The sequence below is a fragment of the Melanerpes formicivorus genome, unplaced genomic scaffold (assembly GCF_026170545.1).
Source record: "Melanerpes formicivorus ecotype bairdi unplaced genomic scaffold, bMelFor1.0.p_v2 SCAF_32, whole genome shotgun sequence".
NCBI lineage: Eukaryota > Metazoa > Chordata > Aves > Piciformes > Picidae > Melanerpes > Melanerpes formicivorus.
In genome coordinates this window covers 1544202-1567677 of record NW_027142384.1, presented here as the reverse complement: position 1 = coordinate 1567677, position 23476 = coordinate 1544202, and the positions used below count along the sequence as shown (strand labels likewise).

The window sequence follows — 23476 nt, the reverse complement described above, 5'->3', positions numbered from 1 at the left end:
TTTTCACATGTGAAGTAACTTGGGATACTTCTCATAAATTATGTAAGAATCCAGGTGTGGTTTCCTGGGATTATCAAATTCAGCCCTCTGCTAGTACCAGAAACCATACACATCCTTTCATTAACAGATCAGTCACCACTTCCCCACCCTTGCTTTCCCTACTGGAAAGCTGTTCAAGAACTGTGATACTCTAATGCTCAGAAACATTCTTCCTTCTTTTTTATTTTTTTATTCATTGCTAGGTTATACTCACTGATCTTCAGATTAAGTGCTCTTCAGTGCATTTTTGAACTCCCATGTGATTCTCAGATATACTATTTCTATTAGATGCTTCTCAAAGTAGGCCTCAGACTCATCTTTTCAGTCATTTTTCAAACTAATACATTCTCAGTTCACCTTTCCTGAACAAGACCAAGTGTTGTTCTACATGAGCTCCCATCAGGGTCCAGCACAACCACACTGATGCTTTCATTTCTCAACTGCAAGTACCAGGTTAATGAGCCCTAAACTGCATTTGTCTGTCCTACCACTTCCTTGTAACAGCAGCTGACCAGTCAGTACATAGATGCCAGTCTCAGTTGTTTATGACTCATCATCCTCCAGTTCACCATTAACTCTTAGCTACATGACCTTGAATAGATTTTTTTTTTCCTTAAAGTCACATTTCATAACCTTGCTTCTTTCTGCATGATGCTCAGGTCCTCCTTTTTCTGACAATCCCTCCTATGCCCCATGATGAAGTTTCATATATTCATTCCTGACATTTATGCAAAGATCATTAATGAAATAACAAACAAGACCATTTCCAACTTAGGCATCATTTCCCCGCTCAATACTTCAATGTTTCTCTTCTTACTTATTTTTACCATTCTACTAATCTGACTTTTCAACACTGATTTCTCCACAGAGCAGGTATTTCATCAGAATCCACACAGCTTGGTTTGACATTGCAAATATGATAGGAAGATTTTATTTTATTTTATCTTTTAAATCTTATGTTTTCTCATTTGTTTTACAGTTGGGAAGCTTGTTTCACATCTTGTCTTCCAAATATATTCTGAGGCATACACTACAGAAGTTCAGTTTCCTTTTTCCCCCTTCTCCCTTTCATAAACACTGCTAGTGAGCCTATGACTTTCTAACACTAACTTGATCGTGGTAGTGATGTTAAAGATACTTGTTGCTGAAAACTTGCATTTCCATGACCTAAAACTAAGACAACATAATTCTGTCTCCCTAATTACAGTACATCAGCTCCTTCAGTTTTGGTTTCAATGGAAATAGAGCAATTTTCATTTGAGTATTCCTGCTATTTATCCATCTTGCCTTTGTACTGTCAGCATCTGTACTTAGAAATGAAGTATCTCCTTAGTTTTCACAACGCCCAGTCCTCACCACAAGCAGCCCATCTACCTCTGCATCTGACCTTTCCTATTTATATCCCTGAAGGCAAGCTGAAATACTTAGCTGACTAGTTCTACTCAAGCTTCAGCATTTTTTTTTTGTTTGTTTGTTTTGGGTTTTTTTTGGTGTTGTGAGTTTGGGGTTGTTGGGGTAGTTTTTTTTTGTTTGTTTTTGTTTTTTAATTCCTGCACATCTTGATCTCAAAGTCAGGTATTTGTCATCTTTTCTCAACACTCCCAGGGCCTTTCCTTACTTCAGCCATTTTTCTGAAGTTACCAACTTTCCCACATAGACCCTGCAGCCATCTTGCTTGGTGTGACAAATTCACAAAGTTTGTGGCACTAAATGAAAAGAACCCTCTGCTGTGGATATGACAACTAACGAAGTTATTTATAGCATTCCCATTGCAGCTGGAAAGCAATATATAAAAAAAATATACTTCCACAACTATTTATATTGCAAGACAAAGGTTTCTATTCTGTGCCTTCAAATCACATCAGGATGTGTGTGAAGCATCTACCTCTGCCCCACCAGAATATACTTTACCATCATTTTCCCAAAGAAATCTGCCTTCTGTTGATGGCTTCAGCCATTCTGTTGCTTAATGCTTTAAAGCTCATCAACGGCACATACCTTTATTTCCATCTTTCTGTGACAGAACATTCTCATTGGAAAACCATGTCCTAGTCATTAAGGTTATTCTATATTTTTTTTGGAGTTGTTCCAGGATCCCCACAGCACAACTCATTTAAAAGTATTTTGATTTGATGCTGAGGCTCCTAGCATTTGTATTTTAACAGAATTTCTGTTTCTTGTTATCCACACACTGCTATGCTCTGTATTTCCTTACCACTCAACTGTTAACATTAGGCATTTCTTTTCTCTCTGCTATGCTTATGCCTTCCAAAATTTCTGTATCCACTGCCACATCTTAATTCCCCTGTCCTTCCTTTTTCTTGGCTGTTTCTGTGGATGCATCAACATTTGTTTTCAGAAATACAAACAAACATACAAACAAAAACAACAGCTTGCAAGATTTGGAAGTACAGTGACTAACATCATGAAGAGAGAGGACTCTCCCCAGTGACTATTTATGCTGTAAAACTAATTTTGCAATTAATACATCTTCCTCCAGCTGCATTAAAATGGGATCATGTACTGCTTCTCACAGGGGTGTAACAAAGCCATATCCTTAAGTCAGGGATCAACACAATCACACATTGTTCAACATTACTGGAGTTTTAATAACAAACAGTAAATAAAAGTGAGGGTATATGTTCAGTTTTGAGAATAATATGAAACACTGAGGGAAGTACAGATTCCTGGGGAAAGATGTGATCACACAGCTTTACAACCTGCATGTCTGATCAAAGGGAAAAAAAAAAAAAAAAAAGGAAAAAAAAAGGCTATTTCTGGATCAACTCCCTAGGCAAATTTATTTAGGGCAGGGTGTTGCTTCAAGGAGATAAGTACTGTTTATTAAACAGCAGCAGCACTAACCTGATAAGCAGTCAACCTATATTTTTGCCACATAGAACAAATACATATGTGTTAACTACAGAACCAAGGGATGTGAATTGAACTTCAAGGCGGGGGGGGGGGGGGAATATATATATAAACAACTATTGATCTGGATTCACTCCTTGGAGTACTGCCTCAAATTAAGAATGAAAAATCAAGCTATCTTGTGTAAAGCATATTACAGCAAACAGTTGTGAAGAGTACAGTCACAAAACACAGAATTTGGTGATGACAGGATAGACACCTTTATTATTTTTCTCTTATCAAAGAAAAAACCCAAAGCCTCAATTATAAACCACAACTGCTACATTCAAACTGATTCAGCTGCACCAACTCCTTGCTGAAGCACTCTGAATTCAAATTCTCATCACTAGCTCACTTTTAAATGTGACAGAAGCCATACCAATACCAGAACACTTTTCTTAGCACAAACATTCCTCAGGTTTTGCAGTATGGTGAGGTGTGTAACAAAGGATACCACCAGATACCAGAGCTCAAGATAACACCCACACTAAGGAAACCTGCCAAAATTCATACCTCAGCACACATTATGTACTCCATTCCTGGTTTTCAGAGACTCCTTCACAAGCACAGATTATGCTTTCAGAGAGACAGTAACTTGAAGTGTTAGAAAAATCTACATGCTTATTTGGATTGTATTTTTAAACCATTGTCAAGGGAAGAATGAATTAGCAGCAACATGAAATACTAATAAACCTGGAGCACCATGTGGTAAGTATTCAGAAGCTCCTCATTCATATACTAGATGACAATATGAATAATGATAACATTTCAGCCCTGATATGATGACTGAGACCATCCGAGGCCCACTCTAAAGGATGAGAAGTAAGGTAAGCTGGATATTGAATAACGAGGTGCCAGTCTTTAGGCTTATCTTTATAATGAAACATACAAACAAACCAACCATCACATTTCCTATTGTAATTCATAATTACCAATCTTAAAAATTGTAATTTCTACTCAAAAAAGAGAGAACTGGAAAAAACCAGACATTAGAACAGTAAGTCTTGTGACAGTTTCCTAAAATGTTAAGTCAAGCAACAGTGATCTGTCAAAAGAGCTGCAGGGGAAAGGTTGTGGTAGAGGAACCCTGCACAATCACTGAAACAGTGCTTTAGTACAAACAGCACTGCAAACTGAAAATGATTGCAAATGCAAAGCTGCCAAGACACTCCTAGTATAAAAAAAGGTGTGAACGATCCACACGATTGAATGAGTGTGGCTCAGCTTGTCTGCTCCAAAACCCATGCAATTATGTAACGATGATTATTCAGGAGTATTTAATTTATAACCATTTCCCAGATTTAGAGTATTCATTTCTTCAGTACTTAATTCTTCATTTTTTAAAGCTTAACTGCTGGTCTTCACAGCACTCTGGAAGTGTTGCCAGTCAGCACTAATCTTGCACCTTGAAGGTTTTTAGCCAAGGATTATGCAAGTTTAACATGCAGTCAAAAGCCTAATGAGTTACTAAATAAGAAGGGGCCAAAACTAGTTCCATCTAAGGGCTTGTTGACACAGGAAACCATCTAAGCATAATTATACCAGTATAATTGTATCAGTAAGTTTCCTTATGTGGCAAGTCCTAACACATTTAATAATCAGGTGATGTTTTCACAACTCAAACCACGTTTTAGAATCTAACTAACACAACCTTCACTTGTCGATAGAAGTCTCTCTGAAACAATTTTTGTAAAACTATAATCTCTAAATGAAACTAAGGTGGAGGAAGGAAACCTTATTTGGAAGCTTCACTTTCAGTTCAGGTTTCTAGTATCAGACAACAGCTCATCACTACAGGTGATTTTTGGACAACTCTGCACAGTAACAGATGCACTTTTTTCAAAATATTTGAGACACACTTATTACTTGATACACAAGTATTTAATAAATGAAGGTCAAATGTCCTGTTAATATACCAAATTTTAGTTCACTGTGTTATTCAATTTTCTGCAGCACTTGATTTGATCTGCCTTTCTTGACAATCCCAGTCTTGTAGACAGCATGGACTACCCAACCATTGTACATATTCACTGCTGCCTCCAGGTCAGTTACTGATTCCACAACACACCACAGAGTGGGGAAAAAATGGGGTTTAGTAACTTGTCATCCAATAGTAGTCCACTACTTTGCCTCTAGAACTGTGAGAAACAAAAAAAGACAAACATGTTCATCGTGATCAGGTTAAAAGAATCAGAACAGGCAAAGGAACAGACACTTCTCCTGGAAAATCCTCTCCAGTAGCTGCTGCAGAGGTGCTGAGTATCATGAATGTAGAATAAAGCAGATTGGAAAGGACCAGGTTCACTTGTCCAGTCAAGTTTTGAGTATCTTCAAGGACAGCTTCCACAGCATCTCTTACAACCTCTTCCAACATTTGATTATCCCCATGGTAAAATAAACTTGCCTTACACTAAACTGGAGTTTCCTGTGTTCCAGCTCATGTCCATTGCCTTCTGCCTTATTCTGGTGCACCAGCCACAAGGCTGGCTCTTCTCCATAGTCTCCCCTCAAGCAGTTGTAGACAACCAGAAGATCGCCATTTAGCTTTCTCTTCTTAAGGTTAAACAAACCTTGATTTTCTTAACCTCTGTTGGTATATTATGTGTTCCTTCCCCTAGCCACCCTGGTGGCCTGTCACTGGGCTTGCAAACGGCTAGCATCCCGTCCCAAAATGCAGTTTGAAGTGGGAGAATGGGAGACTTGAAGAGGTGATGCCATGGCAGAGGAAACAAGATTTCCACAAATATTTATTCACATACCAGTAATAGAAGGAATTCAGAAAGAATGTAGAAAACAGCCAATAGGAAAACCTGACAGGATTTGCACAGATATATATATAGATATATGAGTCAAAACATGAAAAGCAATATAGGAGATTCAGCCTTTTCTTTTTAGGGCTCAAAAAGCCAAACCAAAAAAGAAAAAACCAAACCCACAAACACAACTTCAGGTTGTCTTCAAGCTTTCTTCCAGTCTGAAGTAGTTTAACTTTTGCACTGGCTTTCTGTTAAGAACAGTTAGAGAAAGATAGGAGAAGGACAGGCAGTGTTTTCTATGAGATAAGGAAAACTCAAAGCTGCAGCTCATAGGCCCTTGATATTACGGGGTACAGGAATCTATATGGAACCTCTACATCTGACTGTTGCTCATTAAGTATCTTTTTATGGAAACTGGAGTTCTTCAGCCAAGCTATAGCATTGTTAGATTAGAGGATGCACAACAAATACAGGTAACAGACTTCTCTCCTATCCCCAAGAATTCAACAAACCACAAAGATAAGGCTGGAGGGAAGCAGAAGAAATGTAATCAAACTTCAGTTAACTCTAATATCTATTACAGCTTTATCTTAGCAATCAAGTACTGAAGTAACTTTACCAAAATATGACTGCCAGATTCAAGGTTTTCAGCTAATAACACATCCTCTAGAAAACCACTACTAGTTAAGAGCCCAGTAAATAACATAAGCAACTGAAAGAAATGGAAATAGACAAAAGTAAAGGGTAACTCAATTTGTCTTTTTTTTTATGCAAATGAAGTATATACAAGACTCCTTAGGACAACTGCAGTAACCACTAACTGAACTCCCTGTATTCCACTAAGTTGTACAGCATGCAAAGCTGTCACTAGACACAAAAGCAGCTTTTGAAGTTTGTCCTTCTGGCTGGCAGCAAAGTAAACAGGTAGCACTACTACAAGCACTTTACAACTTTGGTTTTATTTGTCCAGAGCAACATTTCTGCTTTGAAGTCAGCTGCAAGTCTAGTTGCATACACTTATGCACGACTACAGAACACCGATTTAAGTGTCTCCATCTTTTGGAATCGCTGAACCTGAAGGTCTCAATTTCCTTTTCTAAAGTTCAAGCTCACTTACTTGAAAGCTGAATCTTTACCATGCTTCAGAAAGCCATCCCCCTCTCAACACATTCATCATACATTTGCCATTAGTTCCCCAGCCACACATCACCCCACAGTTGGCAAACTGTTGTTGTCCTGGAATGGGCCCTGAAATGCTGTCCTGAGTTAGATCACTCAGGCACAGGGAGTCCCCAGTCCCCACTGCACTCAGTCTGTTTCTGTACTTCTCTCAAGCACATGCTCATTCGAGTCCACTATACATACCCATCTACAAGTGAAAACCAACCCTTAAAGACACTTAACTATCACTTTGCATCTCCCATTTTTTTCTGCCTGTGTTACATACTTGTTTTTTCCTCTCTCTAACCATATGCAAACTGTGTCCAGATCCTGCCAGGGATTCAAATGTGGTATCTCACATAACTTTTGAAAAATCCCCTCTCTCTAAAGGTTCTTCTGGTCTCAATGAGCTACACTTTCTAGCCACAGCACATAGTGTGTGCTGAGGATATCAAAGATAGGGCTGCTTCAGTACTGATGAACAAAACTGAAGCTTTGGTCATCTTTTAAGATCCATATATGCCTTTTGGATTGAGAGATGCTCCTCTTCCAGATTGTTTCTAATTCCTTAGCATTGTAATATGAAATCAAATACCCTTAACAAGGAGTCAAAGTGTGGCTCTGGGCACCCCGATCAAATTGTAGGTGTCCCTGTTCACTGAAGGGGTGTTGGGCAAGATGACCTTTCAGGGTCCCTTCCAACACAAAGTCATCTGTGAATCTCTATTAGGTGAAGAGCATGGTCTTCAAACCTATAATCTTGTCATGTTCAGTAGACCCAATCTATGCATGACTTTTATTGACTAATTGACACTTTCTGAAAAAATTCAAGCCCTGTTAACTCTCAAGGTCAATCCTTTTCTCTAGTTAAAGACATGTCTGCCTGTGGCAGATGAGTTGATCCAGAAAATCTTCAGAAGTTCCTTCCAATCCAAATCATTCAGTGATTATTGCATCTGGAATAATCAAGCAGTTACAGATATTTAGGTCCCTTGATAATCCTGGTTACTTTTTGATCTGTCCAAGATAGAGATGTGACCTCTTCATAGTGCCAGAAGCTATATCATCCAGAGACCGTAATCACTCACACTGATTATATGAGTGAGTGTGTTGAAGACTGCTTACTTTTAAAATTATGACTATGTTTCAAATAAGAGTACATAAAAGACTACAAGAACCTGAAGAAGAGATCAATGCTCTGGCAAAAAAGCAGCAGGCAAGAAACTAAGAATGTTTATTTTTCTAGCCCACAAGCTCCTTCTGGACAACTAACAAACACCACCAAGTATTAGTGCTTTCTTCTTCCTCCCACATTTTCCTTGCAGCCTTGACCTTCAAAGTTACTCTCCAAATTTTCAGATACTAACAGCCTGATTCTCACCACTCTAGTGGTCACCCATAAGTGAGGCAAGGGACAGAGAGCACTGCCAGCGCAGACATGAAGCACAGAAAGCATAGAAGATCCTTTCTGTTAATAAGCCAGGTAGATCAACTGATCTTTTTATGTAAAGCTGTACAAAGTACTACTGAAATCCTTCTTAAGGGATGCAGAGAAATGTTTTTAATTACAAACTGCGACACTGAATGAAATATCCAAGTAGCGAGCCTCAGCCAAACAATGTAGGGGACGCTTATGGCTTCCCCACAAGTCAGTAACCCAGTTTAAAACTATATATGAATTCAAACTATAAAGTAACTCCACCTTTGGAGAGACCTTTAAATGAAGGGGTAAATAGATAACAGTCTAAGTGCTATTTATCATACTTCACTATAATGATTCATTCACTTTCCCATTCCTTACATAACAATGTTGAACTAACTCCAGATGCCTTTTCTAACAATCTGAAGTAAGGAATATAATACTATTTGCTGCATTTGTAAAGAACAATTCCTCCATTCAAGACAATCTGTTCTTTGTCAATCCAAAATGCCTATGTAGTGAATATATAGATATTCACAATAAAAAACCAACCACAAAACAAAGCAAAAAGCCCCATTCACTAGCACCTATTACTCCCTTCAGGCTGCTTCTCCCCTACAGAAGTTAATTCCAGAAATTTTGTATTGGTCATTCCACATTACCCTTCCCCTCCTTGTCTGCTGAAACACTGCATTTAGGTTACAACAGAATTATGGCTCCCCCTCCTTCTGCTTTAGTTGACAACTGAAACTGCATAGGTACCTAGGAAACAACATAACCCACCCACCAATGTTTTAATTTTTTTTCCCTCCCTGATTTTTTCCTGTATTTAAAGTCACTACAAGGCTGGTAAAGCATGACTCTTCATAAATCAGCATTGATTTTTCCAGTATTATTTACTTCAATGCACAGGCTGACGTTTCCATCAAGCTACCTGGTGTATCAGATGAATAAGCGCTTGCATCCAGGGCAAAGGATCATGAGTCACTTCAGACAGGGGCAGAACTCAGCTCAGCAAGGGGGACTCAGCCCCAGCCCCCTTCCCCATTAGGTATGCCAACACCTTTTGCACACACAAACTGCCATCAAATAACACTATTAGTACCATACACCTCACTATGACACTTCATTACCTCTATACCTCAAGAATTCAGTATTTCACAGATTCTTTTTTTCCTCTCCCTTCAAAACAGCAAGAACGGGTTTCTGTATCATAGCTCAAGAGCAGATACTGGATAGATTAAGTCACCTAAATCAGAGCCACAGGTTCTCAGAATGATGTTGCTCCCCTAACTTTTCTACCAACACATTTTCCCTCTCCTCCTTCCAGATCCCTTGCCATTGCATCTATCTCATGCCTATCCTCAAGCCTTCTATATTATTTAGAGACATTAGTGTCCACATGAACACAAGCTCCAGTAAGTTTAATGAGCTTTAATGGCTCAGGCTTTGCTCTGCTGCCATAGGCACGTCTTTCTAGAGTGCTGTGCCTCACCAGCTGGAAATTGGTGCCACAGAGGCTCCACATCCATGTTCCCTGTGGTATTCACATTGTATACAACTTAATGAAACACAGAAATTATTTGTTCCCAGCCTAATAAAGACATAAGCAAGGGCAGCTGCATTGTGCACTGTACCTTTGCAAATACATTCATATTCCTGTAGATTTTGGCTAGCAGTGTTTTTGTGTAAAATCTAAAAAACAGTTACATTGTCTTCATGCCTATTTGTGTGTGTTTGCTTGTTGTTTTGTGTTTTTTGGTTTTTTGTTTGTTTGTTTGTTTTTAATTTACAAAACTCACCTGTTGAGCATTAACTCAGGGGACATGCTTTCCCTGAGTAAGAAATCTTTAACCATACCCACACTGGATTAATCCACAAAAACATGAGCACTCTCATGGCTCAGTTTCAAAACAAAAAAATTCACAGTTAAGAGCTGAGGTTATGCTTTATTTAATCATTTTCAATAGTGAAAGCTGCATCTTCAACATGCAAGGCATCAAACAGTGTCTACTGCGGTTTCAAGAGATAGGGCTGTGGTTTTCAGCATCACTGTAAAGAGGGGTAAACAGCAGGTTCATAATAACGGAATAAGTAAGATATGACAAGAGTGTAGGCTTTCAGCAGAAGTCCCCTACAATATTTTTTTTTCCTATTACATTTTGGGGACTTTTATCCTCCAACTGCTTCCTGTAAGCATTTTAAATTTCTCTTATTAGTTGACACTAATCAAAACTCAGCTGTGGCACTGTGTTACCCCATGAAACGACATGAGAGAGGACCACAAATAATAGCATCTTACTACAGAGGGAGATCAAAATTTCCAAAGGTTTTTCCCCTCTGGAAATAATTTTCTCCTGCAGTAACAATATTAAATTCTTATTCCATGTAGCACCTAGTCCTGTAATTTTTTTTCCTCTATGTATTATTTTAAGGATTCTGTGAAAGGTAAGTTTAATAAACAAAAGGCACATACAAGTTCTTTTAAGGGGATTTGCAAGTCCAAAACAATGAGGAAAAAAAAACCAAAACACAAACCAACCACAAAAACAAACCCAACAACAACAGAAATCAAACACACACAACATACAAACCACTACTGTATTCTAATCAGATAACAAGACAAACAGTAAAGCTTCATTTCCTTGCCTTGGTAGGAAGTTTCCTCCTTCTGAACAAAGCTCTCATTTTTGAAACACACACCATTATGCAAATATCCTGAATCCAGATGATTTCTGACCATGGCTTCATTAAACATTGAAGCTCTTCCCAAAAAGAAACATACAAATTAATCAAGACATTCATTCTTCTGTACTGTCATTTCTACCTGAACTTGGGTTTCTTCACTATTTTACTTTTTGTTTATTTGTGGCTTGGAGGGTTGGTGGATTTTTAGATTTTCATTTTAACCCTATGTCGCTCATTAGCTTTCTCAACAGAAATATTCAAGTCAGAAGACCTGAAGTTGGCTGGTACTATTGTTTGAGAAACTTGGTATTTCACCTGCAGTTAAAAAGCAGAAACAAGAATACCTCATGCTCTCCACTAAGTCTCGTTCTCTACAGAAAAGAAAATTAGGATTTCAGAAGTGATGGAGTACGATGGGGCAAGTACAACCAAAAGTGGGACTGATAAAAACCAGTAGAAAGGGAGCATTCACTGCAAACCACAAGTTGTATGAAAGGACAACGAAGTAAGTTCTTTATCAAAGGATAAGCAAAGTCAACAACACAGCAACATTTGGATAGGAATTTGCTCGCTGTATGAACAGACGCCTGTCTTTTAATAGTAAACACTTGCTAAACAAGTTTCAGAAGGTATATAACAAAGCCCCAGTAATAATTATGCTTTAAAGCTGTATTCATCTACATGACAAGTTTAACTTCAAAACAATTTTTAGATTGATCTAACTAAGCCAGTGAAGCCTCCCCTCTTGGGAATCCTTCTAAATTTGGTTTATTTAAAATAAAATCTAAATTATCATATCCACATGCACTTCCTACTACTGAATTAAAATTTTAATTTTCTTTTTTCTCCCCCCCTCACGTTAATATGCTCTAACGTAAGTTTCATGACTGAACTAGAAACACCAAAGAAGCACCACCAAGACAAAAAGTTCTAAAGCTCCAATCTGTGACATTAGCAGCTTGAACAGAGCCACCCACGGTATCTCACACTGCCTGCCAAGTCAACTTAACTTCTCTGCTGGCCAGAAAAGAGTTACTGGTTTTTTTTTTTCTAGACTACACACAAAGCCATCAACTTGATTGCCTATATGTACAAATGCGCACTCAAAACCCACGCAATTTCAAATGCGTATTTGCAAGCTCCCAAACATAACATCTTGAGATTAGTTCAGTCCTCAAAAGACTGAGGACTTCATTTGGCTCTGCAGCCCCCTTGTTTCAGTCACTCCTCAACACAAGTTGTAAATGACATAATGAGACATAAAATGTATGCACTGTTTAAACACATGGTTTTCAGACTTACACATTTTATGGAATTGTATGTGATTTAATTCTTCACACAGGTGAACATTACAGAAGAACAGTTAGGAAAGACACCTGGAACCCAAACCAATGTAGTTACTCTGTAGCCCTGAAAAGTTAAGTATTTTAACACTTCTCTCAAAGATACAGACTTTCATGACTGCAGAGCTATCATGCCATACATTAACACTGGCACTCAGGCTTTAACAACTTTGCTTCAAGCTCATGCAACTTAAACTGGCATTAAGACAGAACTAGCACCAAACGAGAGACATCCTGCCTTCATGCAGCTGTTCAATCTGCCCCACAATCCCAAAACTTGTGCTATCATAAGTCTTGCAGAGCAGCAAAGCTGCTAAAACCAACTAGAAGAGGGTCATGAAGGCAAGGAAAGATTTTTAGTTAGGATTGGTCTGCTCAACAGTGCACAAGGCAGCCTTCCACAACAACACCTGCACAACCACTTTTTTTCCTGCAGCAGGGCTACATTATGCTAGTTTAAAATGAATGCAGAAGTACAGGCTGATACACAGACAGCTTTTAAATCTGCTTTCTGTAATGGAGAGAGTATTTTTCAGTTGTCTAATGAAGGCTGAATGGCAACTAAAACCTGCAACAGTGACAAAATGCAACTGAGCGGCACTAGCAAAAAATAGAAGAGGACAAACAAATTACAAGAGAATTAACTAGTCACATCTGTGATAAAAAATATTTCACAACTTAAATACAAACAAATCTGGCAGCACTGTGGACAGCTCAATGAGAATCAAATTCAAAAGAAAACACTGACGACAGCAAAAAAAGAAAACCATCAAAACAAGCTGTGACTGACTTATTACATCATCATCAGTACTTTATTTTCTAAATCAGTATTTTGCTTATACGTTGGCTGCATCCAGTTTTATCAAGCCACAAAGTTTTAAAACAAGCAAGCAAACAAGCCAACCAACCAAAAAAGAGTAACTTTTCTTTCTAGAAAGCCTAGTCACCAGGTATTACATGGCTTCACAGCTACATTTTTCTGCAAAGAGAGATTACAAAAACAAATGAAATAATGCTCATACTAAAACTTGTTCTTTAAAAGTTTACTCTGGGAGTGAAACTCTAAAAACAAAGCAAATTAAAATGGGGAAGTTAATATGAACTGCACTAACCTACAGTGCTCACTAAACACACTCAAAGACATCACCTATTAAAATAGTCATACAAGCATCATCTCAGTCTAAGCATTAAAAAAGCATTGACAACACTTTGTGGACAGTATTTAAAAGTCTCTTTAAAGCACTGCTGCTCAAAATACTACCAAAGAAAAGCGTACTAGTCAATTACAGCTCTGTTGTAAGACAAAAAGTAGACTGGACTTGGGTAGTGTATCCAGGGATGATGCCATTCAGGTCTTATTTCTCACACTTAGGATGGCATAAAACGGATAAGGAAATGTTTAAGCTCATCTTTGGGTATTGCAGCAAATGGAAAAAGAAAACAAAATCCCCCTGCACTCAGTCAAAAAGTGCAATACTTTTCTAGTCAATAGGATAAGAGATACTTTACATTCTAGTGGGCTGCTTTGCGTGTACATCAGGAAGGATGCATGATACTAAAGCAAATTAATTGAACAATGCATGGAACAGAGCCCTACCCACATCCACTACTGTTAAAACTATGTAATATTTTCCATTAGCTATTTTTTCCCAGTTCATAACTTACCAAAAATAAGACACTGGAGGTTGACTTGTTTAAATAGTCAAACGCAGGAATATTTTCTAGTGGTCCGAGTATCAGAAATCCCATCAACAAAAATACCATCAAGTATTCTTCAAAAACTTGAAATAGTAAATACACAGTAAAATTTTGACAGGTCTTACAAGTTTCATAAAGCTATTGTCAGCACATGCTGGGCTGACATGAACAAGACTTTCATTAGGCATGTAAAGTTCCTAATTAGTGAGAACTGCATGTTAGCAAAGCCAATTTCACAGTTAGAAGTTTGCTACATTCTTTCACCTGATCCCTGAAATTTCTGGAAGGCCAAAGGTATTTAGAAGGGCTGTCTTCTGAAATGGAAAAATCTTTCAAACTCTTCAAAATGGGTAGAAGAACAGACCAACACAGGATATCTAAGGCATTTTCCCTTACAGAATTAAAGCATTTAAGTCCCTTTCCCACCCTTCTGCAAAGTAGAGGAAGACTGGTGTGGATAGCACTACAGGTGAGGACATAATATTTGTAGAAGTGGTGCTTTCCTACACCACTACATGTAAAGGAGTACATAATCATTCTGCAAAACCAAAACCAAACAAACAAACCCCACAACAATATAAAGGAAAGAGAGGTGTACAGACTCCCACTTTCCATACAGCAAACACTTCAGCCCACTTAGGAAAGGAGAAAGTTTGTTTCACACATGACAACATTAATTATCTTTTCACCAAATGCTTACCTCATGTTTAAGCCACCTTAAGACTACACTGCTAGCTGAAGCAATACAATAATATGCCATCTTTTTCTTAGGAAAATATACTGGCCCTGACAACTTACCTGAAAAAGTTACACTGTATTTTGTAGGTTGTAACCTTGTCAAAGGCAATTATCACACAAAAAGGTAGAGAGCTGAAGCTGCACATTAGGTTCTCATTTCCTCTTCTAGGTATGGCAGCTTACAATGAATTTCAATGTAATTTACTAAAATTACCAAAGAAACAGGGCAACTCTGTGGTACTGACAGAGCTAGCACACCAACAGCAGGTCCAGGTCTGTATCCATGCCCGAAATACAAAAAGCCTAAGAAGTGAAAGGTATATCCTTGACAGGAGGTAGATGGGGGTTCTTACTGCTTCTGTGCATGAGCTAAGGAGGATGCTAGTGGAGTTAAAGTTACACAAGATGAAGATGTTGCTGTTTCTACTACCCCACGTAAGGCATAAGCACACCCTTCCCTGCCATCGCATTTGAGGATTACAGAATCCTGAAAGAAGTAACAGCCAATCAACACCTATCTTCAAGAAAACATATGGGAGTTAAACCCAAGTACACACACCAGAAAGCCTAAAAGAAAGACTTAAGTTACCTTTTACAATTGTTAAAGACTGTTGAAACTTACAACTAAACAAGTGAGAAAAACCTTGGTTTGACTAGTTTGATAGAGAGCTCAAACTTGCATCTTCTGCCAGGAATAAGGCTTTATTTTACATGCAAAACTACAACCTCCTTCACAAAGACAACTGCGGTTTCAACAATAAGTTAAGATCTTGAGCAGCAGGCAAAAATCAAATATCCTTTCAGAGAATAAAGACAAACTGTAGCATGCAAAGTCTAGACTTTATAAATACCATGAATATCAAGCAGTGCAAATTACAGAAGTCGACTCAAGTTTCAATCAGTTCTTTAAACTGCTTCGACATTTGCAGTATTACACTTTTCTATTAAAAAAAAAAAAAACTAACTGTATTTTCAGATTGTTTTTATTTTTCACAGTTTCTTGAAAGCAAAAAAATATAGGTGGTTGTAATGTCTCAGCAAATGCCACACCAAGTCAAGAACTCAAACAGTATTCAGGAAAAAGAACAGGGATCACAGGTTTCCTAATCATGAGGACAGTGATTTCATGAAGTCTCTCTCCCTTACATATAAAAAAAGCCCACAGACCTTACTCTCCATGTAACAGCATGTTTGAACAAAGTTTCCACACTCAGCAGCAATTCTTTTAAAATTAGTCAGATACAGCCTCCTAACTTCCTTTATACTATTTCCAGAAAAAGAATTAAGATCAAAATAGCAAACCCTGTGGCAAATTGAGTGATTCCTCTGGCAGGAGGCCAGCACCACAGGCACCTTCAGAACAGGGCTGGTTGTGGTTCCCAGTTTAGTGACAGGAGCTGGAAGAGCAAAGTAGCCTGTAAGCACCAGCCACATTTGGAGGAGTAAATGGCAGCAAGATCTAAGTTACATGAGATATGGATGAAGCATTTAAGAAGTGTCAAGGATGTGCTGACAGACATGTAGAGGCTGGAGCTCTTGTGCATTCACAGCAAACCACACTTTTTGATCACCACTCTGAACAAGATTTAAGCATACATTCATTTTAATGTATGGAACGTAACTTTCACTGCCAGCTTGCAGGCCACATGCAGCCCTTCACAAGATAACTAAGCAACCTCCTGACAGCCTCCATTTCCAGACTGGTTCACAGCACAGCCACACTTGATCAGAATGTCCTGCCCTACAATTCGGTGTGAAGCAGGAAACTGAATTGCTTGAAGCCCCTGCACTGCTAAAGCTCTCCATGGATGATTTCACAGGAAAGTAACAGAGCCCCTCAGAATGTGCAGAACAACTCGCAACTCATACCCCAAAACAGGCACAGCCACTGCCCAGCTCTGCACAGTGAGAAAGGGCTGAACCACAGAGATAAACTAGGAAGTAAACAAGACAGAAGATGAACTTGGCTGGAAGGGGTAAAAACAGCAGGAGCCTGAGACGCACAGAAGTAATGCGCAGCAATCCAGGACCCTGTAAAAACAGTGTTTGCTCTATCAAGCACACAAGGAGAAGAGAGGGCTCTTCTATCATGGGGAAAACTACCCCTACACGCTCAGTGTTGATCCTGATGGTGAACAGCAGCCACCAATGCTGGTACTGTGGAAGTAACAACATTCTGGGTGACAAGGAAAACAGCAGAATCAAAGAAAGCAAGCAAATAGAGGAAGAGACTCCCACATGTAAAACATTGCCCATACACTAGCAATATCTTCAATGATTTGGCTCCTTACATATAACTTTGAAAAAGATATGTCAATAAGAGGCAAACAAGCCTTACCAACAACAGCAACATTTGAACACCACGAATGCCTGTTAACTGAAAGTATACCTGAACTTGACAGTAGAAGCTACCAAATTATTACACCAACATTTATACAGTCACTGGCACTGAAATGTGCAAATGATGTTATGCATGAAAACAAAACTTTGAACCTCAGTCTGGATGCACATCTTCCTAGTGTGCCTAACAAGTCCGCATGCACTGTAGAAAGAAAAAAGCAAGAAAGTAAAGCCACAGGACTTGTACTGTAAGATGAAAATAATCATCCTGATTGTCTGTCTTGATTCTTGTCCCTTCAAGAGATACAAATCAGAGGGAAAAAACAGCACCTAACTGTGGATCCTATTATTCAAGTGCTCTTACAGTAGAAGCATTTGCAGGAGAAGCAGAAGACATCTCAGCTACAGGTCTTACACTATTCTTCGCTAGATTATCCTTCAAGGGAAAAGATTTTATGCAAAACTTTTGAGGATAACAATATAAAATAAAGCTCTACTTATGTAAGAGAAGAATTCTCGCAATAGAAGAAAGAAAAAAAGACTGTCCCGTATTAATTGCACAAATGACCACAGTGTTAATTTATCCTTCCCCTAAGTAATATTAAACATCCTTGAATGAGTTGGTAACCTTTCTGCTCTCCACATTCATCTGTCCTTTGCTCCCAGATTTCATTACACAACGGAGTCTGAAGACATCTAACGAAGCCGATAACCTCTTCACTCCTATCCGGTATCTGGATAGGACCTACATCTAAACTACGCAAACTAACGCAGAACATTCGTTTAACAAATATGCCGTTAGCGAACCACGGCCACAGCGGCCTGATCTTCGGTACACTGCGAGACGGGTATCCCAGGCTGGCCTAAGAGGATGCAGTCGCTACAGGGATCTGGGAGGAAATGGAGACCCCAGTCCATACCGCGCTGGCAGCAGGAGGCTGAGCTGGGAGGTACAGCCAAGCGCTGGCCTGGGGAAGGCAGCACGTAGCGCACAGCTGAGGGGACACTCTGGGGACGGACCGACGGCGGGCCGAGGAAGAAGAGGAGAGGGGGATCTCTGCCGTCTCCCCCCACTCCAGAAACCACGAGAGTCCTGTGAAGAAACCTCTCGACGGGAGGGGAGGGGAGGGCAGTCGCCTCACGCGCCCCTTCTTCCTGGCCGCCTCAAGTCTCGCCTTCCCCCGCTCTTCAGGCCGGGGCCAGACTCCTGCCGCAGCAGAAGAAGGGGAAAGGTGGGCAGGGGAGGGCGACCCTCCCCTAAAAGGCGCCTCCGCACACGCAGGCTCGCTCACCACCCTTCCCGAGGTGGCGACTGCGGCCTGACCTCTCCTTCCCCCGGTGAGAGCGGCCGACCGCGGCCTCAGCGGCGGCAGCCAGGCCCGAGCGGGTGGAAGCGACGGCGGCAGAGCGGGGTCGCGCTCGCTCTGGGTTCCCCCTTCCCTCATAACGACTGGTTGCGCCTTGCGCCCCTCATCTCGCGGCTTTGGGGGGGGGGGGGAGGGGGAGGGGAGGGAAGCTCGTGCAGCCTCCCGCGCTGACACAGCGCCTCGTGCGCCAGCGGTCACCCCCTCACGCACACACAGGCGGGCTGCGGCCCCGCCACCCCAGAGAGAACACGGAAAGTCGCGCCGGCGGCTCAGGGAAGGCCCGGAAGAGGGAAAGGAAACAAGACCGGCCGAAGCCTCACCGGGTCCGGCGGAGGTGGCTCCCGGGTACATGTCTCCGTGTGCAGCGGCAGAGGCGGCGCCTCTCTCCAGGTCCCTACCGCAGCAGCGGCTCGAGGGAGGGAAGAGGGGGGAGGGAGGGAGAGAGCCCGAGCCCCGGCTACGCCGTCGGGAGAAGAGGGAGGAGGAGGAAGGGGAGGGGAGGGGAGAAGGAAAAGAAAAGGAGAAAGAGGAGGGGGGGGGAAAAAGTGGGGAAAGGAGGGGGGGGGGGAGGGAAAAAAAAAAAAAAAAAAAAAAAAGAGGGAGGAGGGTCGGGCCGACGCCCGACGCCGGGAAACCAGGTTACTCGGCGGCACTGAGAAGCGGGGAGGTGGGTGGGGAGAAGGGCGGAGCCGCGAGGTCACGGGGAAGGGGCACTCCGCCCTCCTCCCGCGGCCCCCGCGGCGGGCGGGAAGTGGGGCGGGTGGTGCGCCCGAGGGGTCAGGCTCTCTGCGGGCGGGCCGCGCACCCACCGCCCACTGTGACGCAGCTGGAGCCGACCGCTTTCCTGCTGTCTCCTTCACCCCCGCACGACTTTCATCAGCTGAATGTGAACAGCTCTTCTCCAGCCATGCCGCCAGTACCCACGCGCCTTGTGCTTTGCTCTTCCTAAAGCCTGAGAATGTGGCTAACCAGACAGGAACTATTTGTAGCAGGAGCCTTTCTAGGGCCTGGAGTCACCCACCAACATTAGCCATAGCTCCCTTTTACCAAGCCTTTGCTTTAGGCAGGTGCAACATCAACAGTCAAACTAAACCAAAGTGCTGCAGCTAAGACTGCTGTATGCTGCAAGAGGCTTGCTCTACCTCACAGACCTTGGGAAAACCGTGTGCCTCTAAGCTCACTACTACCCTCGAGACAGTTTGCCTAGTTACGCGTGTTTTAAAAGGATGCTGGAATGGCATCAGTATTATACATACTGCTTCATCTTGAATGACCTGTTGATTTGAAAAGGATTTGATTGTTTCACTTCCTTTGTTCCTCCCAAATGCCCTAAGAGAAAATGTCAGATCAGTCACCTCATGGATCTTACACCTCCACCTAAACCCACTTTCTGTTGTATGAAAATCTGCTTTGGTGTGATACCTGTCTTGTAAACCAGACCCTTGAGACATAAGTGACAGTGATTCCTCCAGGAATTGTCATTCTTTTGTAATCATCTCATTGGTACTCCTACCATTCAGGAAAGGTCACAACAACCCTATGGTAGGCTTGGGGATATGTGGTTGGAAAGCTGCAACTCAGAGAGGGACCTGGAGGTATTTGGTTGACAGTTGACTAAATATAAGTCAGCAGCATGCTCAGGTGGCCAAGAAAGCCAATGGCATCGTGGCTTGTATCAGAAAAATGGAGGCCAGCAGGAACAGGGAGGTGATCATCCCCCTGTGCTCAGCACTGGTGAGGCGACATCTCAAGCACTGTGCTCAGTTCTGGGCCCCTCACTACAAGAGGGGCACTGAGGTGCTAGAGCGTGTCCAGGGAAGGGCAACAAGGCTCATGAAGGGCCTGGAGCACATGGCCTATGGGGATTGTCTGAGGGAGCTGGGGTTGTTCAGTGTGGAGGAGGCTGGGGGGGGGACCTCATCATTCTCTGCAACTACCGGAAGGGAGGCTGGAATGAGGAAGGGGCTAGCCTTTTCTCCTTAGTGGCAAGCAACAGGACTAGAGGAAATGGTTTCAAGCTGTGCCAGGAGAGGTTTAGGTTGGATGCTAGGAAATACTTCTTCACAGAGAGGGGTTATAAAACATTGGAATAGTCTGCCCAGGGCAAGTGGTAGAGTCACCATCCCTGGAGGTGTTTAAGTAGTGCGTGGACCTGGTGCTTAGGGACATGGTTTAGCGTCAGCCCCTCAATGCTGAGTTGAGGGTTGGACTGGGTGATCTTTGAGCTCTCTTCCAACCAGGTGGTGATTCTGTGAGAAGGTAGGGGGGAAAAAATCTTAAACCTGCTAAGGAGGCAAAAATTGAGTTACTGATGCTTCCGCCATAAAGTGTTACTCAGAATTACAGCATAGCAGCTATGATCCATATGTTCATTCACCTGTTTAAATTTGATGTGGAAGCCTTTCAGAGCAATAATGCAGTTCTTATTCCACAACAGTCAAGCCCCTTCAAAGTCAGCTGAATTCCTTTGATAAATATTATCTGCCAAAGGATGAGGCAAACATATAGCTCGTATGGTTCATCAAACCAATTAATGTCCTCCTTCATCAGCTCACATTTGAAGTGATATAAAAGCATCTCAGTGTTCCAAAGTTACAAGAACTATATGTTTATTCTTTCCTTTGGATCATGCTTGCTGATATTCTAGGGCTGTTATTAACAGTTCATCTTTCACTTCAAGTGTACTGTTACTGAAACCATTGTCACCACTACAGCTTCCACTGGGGCGATTTTGGACTTGTCTGCATTCCAAGTTTCTCAAGTTGCTGGAAAATAAAAGATTTTCCAGTAAGTATAAACAAATAAAGGACAAAATCATGGGTCAACTTTAGTTCTAGAGTAAAACCAAGTAGCTCTAGCAAAATTACAAACAAGGGAGCTGACAAAGAGGTTGCTGTTTTCCTCTCTGTGAGGAGTTGGGGAACATTTTTACACAGCCACCAATTTCCAGTTCATGCTATAAAGCCTTACTAGAAGCTGAATATGGAGGGAAAGAAATTTGCAAAACTAAGAGCCGGAAGAAAGTTATCTGAGACAAATTTGGCCTTTCTGCTATATTAGTACTAAATGCTGAGGTGAGAGGGAAACCATGCAGTCTCTGTATCAACATCTACTTTTATTTTTTATCCTGTATTTGAACCAGTCTTTTCAATCTTGTTAGGAAGATCGTTCCCTCTAACATTATGCACATTATCATGCCTCTTAGACTTTCTGCATTTAAACACAAAGGGCCATAAAAATAGACTACTAGGTTTCTAGAAAAGTCTGCTTGAGTAATCTGGTCACCCTGACTCGCAGCACTGAAGCTAACCTCCACCAGATTATGTTTGTAGACATAAGAAATGAGCTCAATATAGACTTCCAGGAAATTGGCCATCTCTGTCCTATCAATGGTCAAAAACCAAACTGACTGGACACAAATGCAGATACATCTGTCTCACCTTTCCACATCATTCTTCTTCTGAAATTGTGTCCTGAAAGCAACAGCCAGTGAAGCTTATATGCTGAAGGGATGTACCCACATGGAATTTCATCCAGTACCTCACACAATTGCAGAAGAACAAAAATCAGATTACGCTACTCTGCTAGAAGCTTGAAAATAACAACCTAACAAGCAACAGAAGACATGTGAAATATAAGGGTAGATTTCACAAAATAATAAACACATATCCCATTCTTCTGTTGGACTCCACTCAGAAACTGATTTCAGAATTTCAGAACATTCTAGAGTACAATAGACTCATATTGATTTAAAGCTGATTTTTGTGGATTTAACACTTCATAAGCTAAAGGGCTTATCACTGTGTATACAGACTTGCACAATCAGTTAAATAATACATTAGTTAAATAGTTTTATTTAGACACTGTTTTCTCATGTAGAAGTTCTGCTGTCACTGCAGGCTAGCTTCATGATCCTGCACACTTCCAGCTGCATTTCTGTGTTACTGCAGTGAGTTACAGCTCTCTTCTGTGTCTGTTCAAGTAAAAGGATGCACACTCCTTGTGGGCCATGTCTCTTGCTTTATTTGTAATGCTTTCTGTCACTGACAACTGATGGTTTGGAGCAGAGTGAAACCTAATTACGTTTTACCGGGAAATTTCACCCCAAAGGACCTCATTCTTTTAAAAAGGCTTGGTTTGAAAGATCAGTGACACAGTGGGAAAAAAATTACTTAGAGCAGGAAGATTTTTTTTTCTTGATTCTTAGGGGATTTAAGCTTACATTTTCCAGCTCTCAACTGGCCTAACTTTTAAGTTCATGGTATACCAGGTTTATTCACTCATATAGACCTTGTTGTCCACCAAGACTCCCAGGTCTCTTTCCACAGAGCTGCTTTCTGGACAGGTACGTCTCAGCCTGCACTGCACTCCTGTATTATGTTTTCCCAGATGTAAAACCTTAACTAGTCCTTGTTGAACTGCATCAGGTTCTTGTTAGCCCACTCTGTTAGCCCATCCAGGTCTTCCTGTAGGGTGACTCTCCCTTCCAAAGAGGAAGAGTCCACTTCCCCACTTTCACAGTCTCAAGCTGCGCCAGGGGAGGTTTAGACTCGAGGTGAGGAGAAAGTTCTTCACCGAGTGAGTCGTTCGTCATTGGAATGTGCTGCCCAGGGAGGTGGTTGAGTCGCCGTCCCTGGAGGTGTTAAAGAGGAGATTGGATGTGGCACTTAGTGCCATGGTCTAGTCACGAGGTCTGTGTTGATAGGTTGGACTCGATGATCCCCAGTTTTGACATGTTGCTAGTCTGAAAAGGAGGTACTTACCATCACCCTCTAGACAAATTCACTTATCTAGACCATAACACATCAGTTTCTCTAGAAAGAGGCTGTGAGGAACTGATGTAAAGAGGTTGTGGACTCTCCTCTGGAGATTCTTGGATGTGTTCCCAGGCATACCTGAACTATTAGGGGGGTTGGTCTAGATGATCTCCAGAGGTACCTTCCAACCCCTACCATTCTGTGTATTTAAAGCTTTGGAGCAAGATACTAACCTTGAGCACATGCATTGGACTTCTCA

At 41.3% G+C, this 23476-nt stretch overlaps 1 protein-coding gene across 2 annotated transcripts in view; it reads right to left on the bottom strand.

Moving 5' to 3' along the window:
- Positions 1-19179, bottom strand: part of AGO2 (argonaute RISC catalytic component 2) — a 63237-nt gene extending 44058 nt beyond the window's left edge. The window contains exon 1 of one of the 2 annotated variants that reach the window (XM_068155466.1): positions 18781-19179. In XM_068155466.1, the coding sequence (XP_068011567.1) occupies positions 18781-18811 (31 nt within the window). In that variant the 5' untranslated portion in view covers positions 18812-19179. The remainder of the gene's footprint in view (positions 1-18780) is intronic. The other variant, XM_068155467.1, reaches the window with a different exon arrangement.
- Positions 19180-23476: the final 4297 nt, after the last annotated feature.